At 41.3% G+C, this 13331-nt stretch overlaps 1 protein-coding gene across 1 annotated transcript in view; it reads left to right on the forward strand.

The window, feature by feature from the left end:
• Window positions 1-13331, forward strand: part of SAMD3 (sterile alpha motif domain containing 3) — a 43587-nt gene that overhangs the window by 18898 nt on the left and 11358 nt on the right. The window contains exon 6 of the mRNA XM_026504792.4: window positions 4416-4583. Within this exon, the coding sequence (XP_026360577.2) occupies window positions 4416-4583 (168 nt within the window). The remainder of the gene's footprint in view (window positions 1-4415; window positions 4584-13331) is intronic.

Raw genomic sequence — 13331 nt, forward strand, 5'->3', positions numbered from 1 at the left:
TTAAATATGCAGTTTGAATGAGTTATATATTCACTAAGTTCAAAACTCTAAAGCTACAATAAGATATAAATGGAAAAGTCTCCCTCCCACCTCTGTCCCCCAGCTACATAATCTTCCTCCCCAGAAGTAACTAATGTTATGAAAGTTTCCTTCTAGAGAATCTTTGCACACATATAAGCAAATACATATTTTTCCAATTACATTTTGACCTTTAGTTTCATGGTTATGAAAGTGAGACAAATAGAAAGTAATGAATAATGCTTCTTTGATCTTGTATGCACTTTACCCACTTCTATCCCCAGTGGCATTAACGAAAAATGGTTAACTGATAAAGAGACCTGAAAAATTGCTTAGCATGTTATGGCCCATGTTTGCACACAGAGAATGGAAGGGGGAAACTCTGCTGCATGGTAGCTATTTACTCAAATTCTCCCTGCAAGTGTGTGTGAAGTTATGTTTTAAATGTTACAGTGGAAGACAGAGAAAATTTCTGAGAATGTTCGTGTGTGTGTGTGTGTGTGTGTGTGTGAGAGAGAGAGAGAGAGAGAGAGCAAGCACAAGCAAGCAAGCTCCTGGTCATGTTTAGGGCTAATTTTATTCTCGACTTCTTATTTTGAAAATTTTCACATGTACACAGAAGTTGAAAGAATGCCAAGTGAACACCCATCTGCCCTTTGCCTACATTCAGGTCTGTCCATCTTGGCAGTACTGAGAGTTTAGGCTGCGTGAGTCTTTGTGGCGGCAGCTGTCCTCTGCATTGTAGGACATTCAGCAGCATCCCCGGCACTCCCTAGGTATGACAGTCCCCACCCACTTGCCCAAACCATGAGGACAACAGCCGTGTCTCCAAACATTGCCAGGTGCATTCTGGGAAGAGGGCAAAATCCTGATACTTCAGAATCACTGATCTAGACTCACTAGGTATTCATATTTTGTCACATTGATTTTTCCTGGCTCATATTTATTTATTTGTTTGTTTGGGCTGAGCATTTGGAAACAGAAAACAGATTTCCGATGCCTTTCCTAAATACCTCAGCAGGTACCTTGTAAGGGTAGGGATAATCTCCTCTGTAAGCACAATACCATTTATATACCTAAGAAAATGAGCAATAATTGCATAAAGACATATATCACCCATATTTCCATTTCTCCAATTATTCCAAAAATGTTTTTGAAATGGATATTTTGCTATAAAATCTAATCAAGGATTACTCATTGCATGTGACTATGTATCTTCAATTTCTTTTTACCTCGGAGAGTCTCTTTGCCCTTTTTCCCCCCCATATGTATTTCTTGGACAAGTCTAGTCCAGTGGCCATGTAAGATGGCTCATATTCTGGGTTTGTCTGAATGTTTCCTAAGGATTATATCTGGGTTTACGATGGGGAGCAAAGACCCACTGGTGACACCATGGACTGCTTCCCGTATCAGATCAGGGGCCCGTAATTTCAGGGCTATTTTGTATTTCAGAGGGGTTGGAGGAGAGCCGCATCCACGTAGCTCTTTCCGCCGCGCTGCCTGCCCCCTCCCCCCCCCCCAGGTGGAAAAGCACGCAGAGGGAGGATGATTATTCAGTGACAGGGCTATTTTCTCCTGAGGCCTCTGTGTAAGGAGCTCATGGGGCCAGGCATGTCCCAGATGCTCAGTAAATACTCTCCGATTTGTCTTCTGCGATTTGTCTTTTCTGCGCTCCTGTCAGTCGATAAGGAGAGAAGGGCGAGGCTGGGAAAGACACGGGTGATCTACAAACGTCCTAGCAGTTGATGGTGTGACCCTTCCCACCAGACCAGCAGTTTAGAAGGACTTCAGAGGGGAAACATGCATTTGCCTTCATTCGTATTTTAGGACTAAGAAAACTGTAAGCCAGCCGTTCCTTCTGTGCTCGCAGCAGTGGCCGAGGGCAAGCCCGCAAGCCTGTGCGAGGTGAGCGCGTCTCTGACTCACACATACCCAGGAGCTTCATCAGAGTCGCTGGCGGCGACCTCAGCCCACAGCAGCCCTCGGCGGGGCCGCGGGGGTTTAGAAACAGCACTCTCGTTTACAAATCACTTCCATGAGTAGCAATCATGTCGGACTCCCGAAACCCCAGGGCAGTGGACAGGATTGGGCTTGTTCCATTTTATAGTGGAAGAAACTAAGACTTAAGAGTTACTTGCTCATTTCTTGGCTAGTACACACTAGGCCTAGACCCTGGGTTCTCCCAACGTAGAGCCTTCTTCTGAAGGGTAGGGAATGACTCCTCTAGAGACTTAAGCCAGGGAAGAAGGAACGGCAGAATCTAAGTCCCGTGAGGAAATAGAGCTTAGAAGAGATGCCCAAAGTCACCCAGTCTTGGGCCTGTTCAAGCACATGGCAGACAAGGAAGTGGAGGGGCTGAGGAACAGCCTCGAGGCTCAGGTTTCGGGAAGTGTTGGGCTACTCCTCACGAAGTGTGGTCCTTACCAAGCAAGGCCAAGACTCAGAGTCTTGCTTCTAGTCTGTGGCTTTGACACCTGGGTCCCTCTACCTCACAGAGGACTGATACCAGGCGTCCAGTATTTTATGGTTTCCCAGACGCACCAGGCACTGTGCTGGGCTTGGTGGGCAAAGCAGACATGAGCCTGGCTTCTCGTGCTAAGAGCCTAGTGAAAGGAAAGGAAATAAAGAGGGAAGGAAGGAGAGAGGGAGGGAAGGAAGCAAGTAAGCAAGCAGACGGGGGAGAATAAAGAGAGGAAGAATGAAAAGAACAGAATAGAAAAGCACAGAAGCAGAAAAACATCACACAGATGAAGGTAAACTCCAAGTTGTGCTAAGTACAGACGAGGAAAGCTGAGAGCTGATAACCAGGGGACATGAGCTGAGCTGAGATCTGGAGGCAGAGCAAGAGTTAACTAGATGCCAGCAGGGTAGGGGAGGTGAGGAATAGAGCTTTCCAGGCCCAAACCAAAAGCCCAGCAGAGGAAGACAGTGTTGGTTTGCAGAGAAAGCCTGGTGTGTCCCTCAGCTGTTGCCCATGTCTTTGATCTCCCAAACACTCCACATGGCAGACAGATTCTTCCAGAGCCCAGATCTGACCATCTGCTCTCGTCTCGCAACGTGGCCTAGGAAGACTTCCTAGCCTGGCTCTGTAGCTGGATTATCTATAAAGCCTTGAAAAATACAGACATCTGGGCTCTGCTCAGACCAACTGGATCGGAGTCCTGAGGGTCTGGGCCAGCAGCAGCAGCGGCACCTGGTAACCTGTAAGAAATGCTGATGCTCAGCCCTATCCCCGACCTTCCCAACCAGAGACTCTGAAAGACAGGCCCAGCAACCCGTGTTTTAACAGGTGCTCCGGGAATTGTGATTCAGGTTAAAGTTTGAGAACCACTGCTTTAGAGGAAGAATCAAGGACCAAAGTTCCCTATGCGATGCTTAGGTAGCCTGTCCACAGATGGGGGTTTGAAAAGATCTGGTTCTGGACTGCGGTGAAGGCCGTTTATGTGGTAACCGTGACTTTCAGGATTGGGCTGGCTTCTCTGTCTGTCCTGCCTTAGTTTCTGGCCCATTCTTAACCCTTCCCCACCTTAAACTCTGTGTTCCAGCCATGCACAGCTCTTGGCAGCTCTCCAAGTGGCACGGGCTGTCCCTCTGCTCCACGGCACAGTCTGCTTCACCGGCCTGGAACTTCTATCCACCCCACCCCCCACCTGGCATTACCCAGTGCTGTCTCCATTGGCCCCACTCATGTAGTTTTCTGACCCCAACAGCTAAACCTCGGCTTAGGTGCACTTCCTACAGGAAGGCTTCTGTGGTCTCCTAACACAATGTAAGATAATGCTTTCTTCCCCTGTTACTACACTTTTCTTTCTGCATCGAAATGACTCATCCCTCTGCTAGATGGGGTCTGCCTGTGCCGCCTCTCCCTCCCAGGGCAGGACCCTGGTCTTTGTGTTTGAAACGGTAGGTGCTCCACAAATATTTGGGGAATGAATGCCAATGGTATTCACCAAAGTGAATTTCAAGGGATGACAGAAAAACATTTTTTAAGAAAATGCATCAATCCATGTATGCATAAGACTGTATCAATTCTTCCCTAGAAGCCAGTGGAAAGGTGGAATGTGTTGTGGAGACGGCAAAGTAGGTAGAAAACATCCAATATGGGGAATTAGAAAATCCAGATTGAAGAGCCAGTATATTCACTCAATAACTAGGTGACATTGGGGAAGTATTTTTATTTTTCTGACTCTGTTTCCTTAGTTATGATTTAGGGATTATAATTTTTATAGCAGTATCACAAGACCATCGTGAAGGTAAGTGGAAGGATAGTTTTATTATTTCTATTACTGTGATGTGAAAATAACTTCAAGCCCAAGAGTGATGAGGATTTTATTGTTTATGTGGGATTATTCCAGTCTCCTTGAAGATTAACTGTCCTCTTCTGTTAATTTATGCAGTTTTTATGGAAACGAGCTCTCAAAGATCGCTTTAAATATGTTCGGAGACCCATAGAAGATGACGAACAAGTGATGAGAAATAAGTGTAAATTTGGACACCGCAGAGGCCAGACAAAGAAATCTCTTGCCGACATAAGCTTTGACGAGGTTAAAATTGTCCAGATAAAAGTAAGATTGGATATCGAAATGTTCTGATGATTTGTTGATTGATTGATCGATTAAAGGACAGTAAGTAATAGCATCTAAACTCACTAAAATAGAATTACATATTTTTTTGAAAATTGGAGGTAGGGAAATCTGGTTTGCATGGCTAATAATATGAATGGCAATACTTCCACAAGAGGGCTTCCAAAAACAGTGTGTGTTATTCCTCATCTCATGTTTACTCTTTCGCAACTTTTGAAAAACCTGGAAACACTCTTATGTTCTGGGTCTTTGAAAAATTTCTCTTCCACTCATCATAAAATATATCTTACATTCTTGCTGTTCTTACTGCTACAGTTTTTAGTACTTACACTGTGGGGTAGCCTCTATCCTCAAGGTTTCAGGGAAGCATGTAACCCACAGGCATGGACACAAACCCATCCTGCCCTTCCATTGCCCAGAAGGCATCCCGTACCAACCCACAGGTGGCTGTAAGGACTTCCAGGCCTAAAGGCCAGGCAGCGCCTAGAGATTGGCCCCTCAGCAGCGGGTTTGCTGTAAGTAATGTGCAGGCAGGTCCCAGTCATTGAGATCCTATAGATATCCTTTAACCACCTCAGAGCCCCCAGATATGTCAAAGCCAAAAATATCCCCTGCTAATAAAGTACACGAACTCCTGAGGAAGGATGTCCAAACTACCAAGTATGAAAGAAGTCAAATCCCATAACTGCCAATTCTGTTTCCACACCAATCCAACATGCATATGTAATCCTAACTCTTCACCACAAACATATTTATGTTAGTGAATGTACTTGGTGTGAATATTCCATTTTTTTTAAGCTGGTGTATTTATTTGATAGTAACAAAAGAACCTAGTTGGTCGTCTCAATTTTCTTAGTACTACCTATAAACTCCAGGGGATGGGAAATTTTTAAACATATTTTGCGAATCATTCATCCCCACATCATAAAAAAAAAACAGTAAAAAAAAATGAAGGTGTATATTTTAAATATCTTATTATAATTTTCAATGAGATTTTCAAGTCATAGGCCAGTTAAGAGAATATAATTTTATGCTTGCTCTTCGACGAGACAAGAGATGAAAGGTAACAATTTAGTGGTGTAACTTTTTAGAAATTTTGCAATATTCCAGTTATAAACTAAAATCATGATAAGATAGAACTAGATTTATTTTAATTATCTTTTATATTCTTAAAAAGTCACTTTGTAAGGGAACATAATTATGTCATACATAAATTGGCTTTTCAAAATTTTGATTTTCCATATACTAAAAATGGGGTTCCTTTATAAATAAAGTTTTGTAAATTCAGTTTTCCTTCTTTTTCTATGATTCATGGCTCACCAAAATTCATTGGAATGAATGAATGTAAAAAAAAAAAAAAAAAAGATTAGTAATTGTCCCTAGCACTAGAACTCAAAGGTATGTTCGCAGGGTCGGCGATCACACAGGCTAAATGGCAGTTCCTCCTTTTTGTTGACACATCATCACTGAACCAACTTGTACACTTCTTTTCCAGTTCCTTCCCAATACCACCTCAGTTCTTCATGTAATGGCACCCTTCATGACTCTTCCCTTCCACTCTCCTCCCCTAGACCCCCAGACAAGCCTGAATACTCAGATGAATCCTGCTAGGATCCGTGCAGAGGCTTTTGCTATAAAAACACATTCCTCTCCTCCCCCCCCCCCCAAAAAAAACACAGAGAATGTACCAGAGTCCGAGATGAGTTAAGTTGCAATAGAATTTATTTTTGACCTTCTTGCCAGCTGGGGCAAAAAGAGATTATAGAGTGACCACTGTTCACATCTGAAGAGACAGTGTTTTTTCTGGCAAACAAATCTAATCAGTGAAGATTTGGTTTTCTCCTCCTTACAAATGGAGCCACAGATTGCTGATTCTTTCAAAGGCTGTAACATCTCTGTATGTGGCCTAGTATTCTCTAGAGCCAAAAGCTTCAAAGAATGGGGAAAAATTTACACTAGCATATTACAGAAACAATGTGTTTCTGTATTTTGTACCCTGCATGGCGACAAGGCAAATGGTAAAACCCTAAGAAGAATGGAAAGACAAATCCATTGAATATACTCCTTCTCTCATGGAATTTGATACTTCAAATCAATTGCCTAAATTAGTTCCCATCTCCATTTTGAACTTTTGATAGCTCCTTTTCAATATGTTGAAGATTTCTAAAAATTAAAGACACTTTGGATTAACACACATCTTTGAAACTTTCTTGACTGGGCACAACATTTCCATCATGCAGAAAACAGTTATTTCATGTGCAGCAGAGGCGGAAAATGCTGATGGAGGCTAGAAGTCAGGAGTCAGGCCATTTCCTCAAAGGCAAGGAAGTGGGTTTGGATGAACTAGATAGAGGAGGATTTTGGAAAGGAGTAAGAGAGGGGAAGAGATTTTCGTTTGTTTGGTTTCATTTCTGTTGCTTCTCTTTGATGGATGGGAAGAATTTATCCAAGAACTGAAGGCAGATGTCTCCGTGAAGGAAAGTATTTCTCTTAGCTCTGTCCCATGGGCTTCTGCAGATAACTGAGGCAGCGGCAGAATTTGTGTGGGTCTGAGCATCGGCCACAGAACTTTTGTCCTTAACTTTCCTCCTATCCCAATCTCCGGGCCAGTGTATCGCTGTTTAACCCACACCAGGAAACCCAAAGCACCCACAACGTCAAAGCATCCACCCATGAGTCTTAAATCTACCCAGGTTCTTCATATTCTGTCCCTAAAAAGGCTTATCAACATGTTATATGGATGGCTATACTGGTCAGAATCCCAGACTGTGTTTTTCCAGACCAAGCCTCCAAAATGCTGGGCATTTTGCAATGTTTAAAAATCTTTTTCCAACCTCATGACCTCATGTCACCGCTGCTTGCACGGTCAAGCACCCCAACACAGCGGCTGGGCTATAGCTCGTATGCATCTGACTTTCAGTTTTCGGTCTAAGCAGTGTGCAGCCCTGTGAATTGATAAATCTGTTTCCTTTGCTTCATTGTCTTTGACTGTACTTTGTCTTATGTTTAGAAACAGAGGTATAATTAGATTCTCAAAACAGTAGACTTAAATGAGTAATGTCGTAAGTTGCCGACATTATCCTGTTTAAATGAAGATACTGGTTTTAAAAGCTTACAGGAATTGTATAGAACTGCATAGCAGTGTAGTGGAATTTTACTTTGTAGTATTTTTTTGTGAAAAATCTCAGGTGTTAATCGAAGTTTGAGTGAGTTCCATTCCTTAATTCATGGCCTATTATGGTCATTGCCCTGTGTGAGACCTGTTCTGTTCCTTTTTGTTCTCATCCCTATCTGCTCGTTCCTCACCTCTGCCCTTGAGCCACCATTCCAATGTGTTCTATAGGTATCTTTTAAACTGTAAATGTTCTAAAATGTGTACTCTCATTTGGGGCATATATATATATATATATATATATATATATATATATACATATGACTTACTGTAAATGGTATTCTGTACTTCATTCCTGTCACACTTTTTTCACTAACACTCAAGACTCATTCATATTAGTGTATTTCTAGTCCATGATTGCAGTGAATTATAAAGTACTCCTTGCCCCAAGCCCTGTTCCTCCCCACTAGGAATTGCGTCGTGGAGAACACCGTCATCCACGTCCGCTTCGGGACCTACCTATGGTGACTTCTTTGGGTTGTATACCCAGAGATGGAGCTGACGGGGCGGAGGGTGTGCATTTACTTAAATTTGGCGAGTTATTCTCCAGATGACTTTGTTTGTCTCACTCCCACAGTTGTGCATCTTCCCGTATTCCTGCCAACCCTTGGCATTCCCCAGCCTTCTAAATTTTGCCAAGTCTATTAGGTAGCAAGCGTAATGTCATTCTTGTCGTGATTTGCATTTCCCGGGATAACTAATGAGTCTGAGCATCTCTTCACATGTTCGTTAGCCTTTTGAGTTTCTTCTTTTAGAAAACTACCTCTTTAGGTCCATTGCCCATTTTTAATGAGTTGGCATCTTTTTTGTGTTAATTTGTAGGAAGCACTCTTTCCCATGCCCTAAGTCACAAAGATATTCTCCTACTCTTTGTCCAATAAATATATTGTTTTCACTTTCATGTTTACACCTTTAAGTCATCTGGAGTCCGTCTTTTATATGCTATTAAGTAGGGATCTCCACAGAGGGAGCCACTATCTCAACATCAATTACTCAACAATCCATCCTTTTCTCATTGGTTTATGGTGACACTTTTATTGTATATTAAGTTCCCAAATAGACGTGGGTGTGTTCTTGGCACTATCTCTTTATTCCATTAGTCTATCATTCTGTTTTTATGCCATTTTCATGTTACATTTCATGCCTTAGTGTTTATTGCTTAGTATCGTATTAGTGCTTAGCGTACAGACATTTTTTTGTTGCCCGTGGAAGATGTGCAGGGTCAGGAAAGTTCCTCAGTAAAGCAGTTTCTGGGGAGATTCATCCTCATTTTTCAGAATAAGGGGAAGGACAGGAGATCCTTCTCTCAGGAATCAGCCCCTGGGGCTCACAGGAGTACTGGAGCTGAGGCTAGGGATGCCACATTCAAGTGGGAGGGTTGGACCAAAAGAAGGTTCTGGGCATCTGTTAGCACAAGGAGCATCAGGATAAGCTATGTCTTACTCATGTGGAAAGCCTTCTGTGACATGATGGGGATATCCTGCTGGAGGAATCCTGCCCCTGTCTTCCTGGGGTGGAGGTGGTGGTGGCATCTGGTCTACATGAGGCTCTGGCCTGGATCCTTACACGGTCACAGCCTGATGCTCATCCTTGTTTGGAAATGTCTTCACCAGAGGATTCCTAGGTGGGCCTCTCAAGCCTCTGCCAGATGCCCCATTCCAAACATCAGGACGTAAATACACTTCTGAAACGCTTAAATTCTTCTTTATCATTTTTTGACTAATGCATGTATTTTCTTTTCTTAAGTTATTGAGATTTCTTTTAGCCAGCAGAGCCCTGAACCTATTACCATAAACTTTTTGCTCATGGGATATAAGCCACTTTGATAATAGCCACTGCTGCTTTCAAAATTTTCTGAAAAATATTTGGCTTGACTTTTTCAGGTGTCCAGTTCTTTACATTCATGGCTGATCTTTTCATTTACCTTGAAAAGATTCTCCTCTGTCTTTTTGAGGTAGATTAATTCTAACTTGGATAGTTGGTGAAAATTTATTCTGTTTTCTTGAGACAGTATAGAAAGGACTCTGAAGTTTCTACAGGAGCTTTTGCTTCTTTCTAATTTTTTCCCCCTAATTGCAGTGAGGTTCTCTCAGTTGAGAGGCTTTTAATATGATCTTTAAGTGCATAGATTATTTTATTTTTGTCAGTTAATTTAACTTACATTTAGTTTCTTTTTTAAGAGTTTTCAATAAATGACTTAATTCTATAAATCAGTTTCTTCAAAACTGCCTTTGATATCATGTTCTCAGAGGTCATTTCATTGTTATATACAGTTCTGAGTCCCTACAGTCTATATTATCTTATCCAGGAATAGCAGGGGTTCTAGTCTTCCTGATAGTTCCTTATTTATCATCTGCTAGGTGGTTCTGTTCATTATTGAAAGTGGGGTATTCAAGTCTCTAATTATTATTATTATTAAAGATTTTATTTATTTATTTGACAGAGAGAGAGAGAGAGAGCTAGCGAGAGAGGGAACACAAGCAGGGGGAGTGGGAGAGGAAGAAGCAGACTCCCAGCAGAGGAGTCTGATGCGGGGCTCAATCTCAGGACCCTGGGATCACGCCCTGAGCCGAAGGCAGTCGCTTAACGACTGAGCCACCCAGGCGCCCCCAATTATTATTATTATTGAATTGTCTCTTTCTCCCTTTAATTCTCTCAGTTTTTTGCCAAATGAACTTTGGGACTCTTATTAGGTGTATATATGTTTATATTGTTATATCTACCTGATGGACTGGCTTTCTTCCCATTATAAAATATTTTCCTTTGTCTCTAGGAGCAATTTTTGTTTTAAAGTTTATTTAGTCTGATATTAGCATGGCCATTCTATCTCTCTTTTGGTTTCTGTTTGCATGTTATATCTTTGCCCATCCTTTTACCTTGAAACAATTTGGGTCTGAATCTGAAGTGTGTCTCCAGGAGACAGCATATAGTTGGATACTTTTTACAATCTTCTGCCAATATTAATTACTTATAAGAGAATTTATGTCTCCTATTTTGCTATTTGTTTTTTATTCATCTTTTGTTTTTGTGAGTGTATTCTTTAATTACTGCCGTCTTTTGTGTTAAGTAGATATTTTCTAGTGTACTCATTCAATTTCCCTTATTGTTTCTTTTAGTATATATACATTTTTAGTTATTTCCTTAGCAGTTGCCCTGAGAATTAGAACTAACTTCTTAATTTTTAATAATCTAGTTTGGATTAATATCAATTTAATTACAATAGCATACAAAATCTTTGTCCCTATATAACTATCCCTCTCCCCTTTCATGCTATTACTGTCACATAAATCACATTTTATACACTGTATGTCCATCAACACAGATTTATAATTATTGTTTCATGCAAACATCTTTAAACTAAGATGGAAGAAAAGAGTTACAAACAGAAAATACATTTATATTGTCTTTTAGATTTACCTATGTAATAACCTTTATCAGGGTTCTATTTTTTCATGTGGATTTGAGTCACAATCTAATGTCCTTTTATTTATCAGCTAGTGACCAATTGTCTCAGTTTTAATTTATTTGGGAATCTCATAAATTTCTCCTTCATATTTGAAAGGTGTTTTGCTGCATATAGAATTCATTTTGTTTGTTGTTCTCTGGTTTGAGAATTGGGTGTTCTGAGATCTCAGTTCAATGGTTTTGGGGGCAGCTAACAGACAGCCCTGTCTCAAATTGGTCTAAATGATAAGGAGAGCTTTGCTGTCACATTACAAGAAACTCAGAGGTAGAGGCCTACGGACATTCTAGCTCCGCACCAATTTAACCATCTTGTCTCCTCCAATCAGTAGGATAGTTACTTCTCCACCACCTTGAAGTTAGAGGTGCCCAGAGACTGACTTTAACCACAAAATGTGAGAAGTGACATGGGCATTGGTGATCCCGCGTGCAATGCGCCATCGTCCCCCTTTCTTTATCAGTGATGCCTAACAACATTCCAGGGGGTAGTGCCAGGTCCCTGGTTGAGGAGGGCGAGGAGCTGGGCCCCAAGATGGACATGTCCCATGAGCAACAAATAAACCTTTGTTGCTGTAAGGCTTGGGGGTTGTCAGGTAGAGCGGCATACTTTTGCCTGTCCCGAGGGATATGGGGGGGGGGGGCCGCGGCACAATCTGTCAGGCTCGGATCCGCGTCTCAGTTATTCTCCTTGTGTTGGCTTCATGCAGTGACAGAGGCATTTTGGAGGCTCTAAGTGCTCCTGCCATCCTTATCCCGGGGATTTCACAGTCTGTCTCTTTGTTCTCTATCTGGACTGGGGAGATCTATGAAACATTATTTCCATACGTGATAATAAAAATGCTTACAACCTAGGAAAAATTTATTTTGCTTTATGTAAAAAATACCTCGTTTTCATTTTTTCAGCTAATCCATTTGGAGATTCTTTCTAATTCTCCAGTACAGAGCAGATCATCTCCATTGTGACCTTAGTTAAGGACATTTCTCAGAGTCTGAAACATGGATGAAACAACAGTAATATCTTGCTCCATCTGATGTGAAATATCCCATCAAACATGGTGTGGCAGTTTCTCTCAAGAGATTAACTTGGGCTTTTTAAACAACAGCAACCACCAAAAACCCCACATGATGTCCAGGACAATGACGCCGGGATTTAAATAACTTTTGCAGGCTCTTCTTGTATCCTCAAATCCTCCAAACATTTGCTAAGTAAATAAATAAATCAACAAACTGCCAGGTGTTAAACTACTAACACAACACTTATGATTTGTTTCTATCTGAAAACGTTTTCTTTTCCTCCTTCTTGGGTATATCTGTACCTCATAACTTCGAAAGTCATGAAGTCATTGTGTGCTAGCTTTCCTTGGCTTAGAAATGAAATGGAATCAAAATTATGCAAAAACTGCTGAGAGGGCCAAATGCTAAGTATATCTCGTAGGTTCCTTTGGATTTCTTGTATGGCATTTACTGTTTGCTTCTTACTGCACCTGACACATCCTGATTGATTGAATAAATACTAATCATTTTTATAGGCTTCTGCACAGATGTTTCTCTCATGGTGCAAAACTGAGCAGAACAGCAAAAGTGGAAGAGAAATGTTGACAGTTAATTGCATTCGGGATATAATGCAATTACTGCGGTCAGCAGGTGGCAACTGCTCTAGCGCTGTGAGGTTTCCAAGTCAGCTGTGCACTTGGAAGCGCGGGGCCAAGTGGCAGCCGGTTCCCCGATGATTGACTGAGCCCCCCGACTGAATGCTAAGCAAAGAGACTTTTCAGGTTCCATAGAGAAACATCATTTCCACAGTCAATGTGATAACAATGGAATTGAAAACAGGGATGCCTGGAATTTGGTATGAAGAAAATCCTAGCACCTAACACAGTACTGTCCCCCAGAAATAGAATACAGATCACACGTGTAATTTAAAATTCTCTAGTAGCCACATTGAAAAAAAAAAAAAGTAAAAAGCAGGTGGAATTATTATATTAGTATATTTTATGTAACCCAATATATCCACAAATTTATCATTTCGACATGCAGTCATTATGAAAAATTGTTAATGAGATGTTTTACCTTTTTTTTTTTTTTTGTATACTACA

The sequence above is a fragment of the Ursus arctos genome, unplaced genomic scaffold, assembly GCF_023065955.2.
Source record: "Ursus arctos isolate Adak ecotype North America unplaced genomic scaffold, UrsArc2.0 scaffold_13, whole genome shotgun sequence".
Classification (NCBI taxonomy): domain Eukaryota; kingdom Metazoa; phylum Chordata; class Mammalia; order Carnivora; family Ursidae; genus Ursus; species Ursus arctos.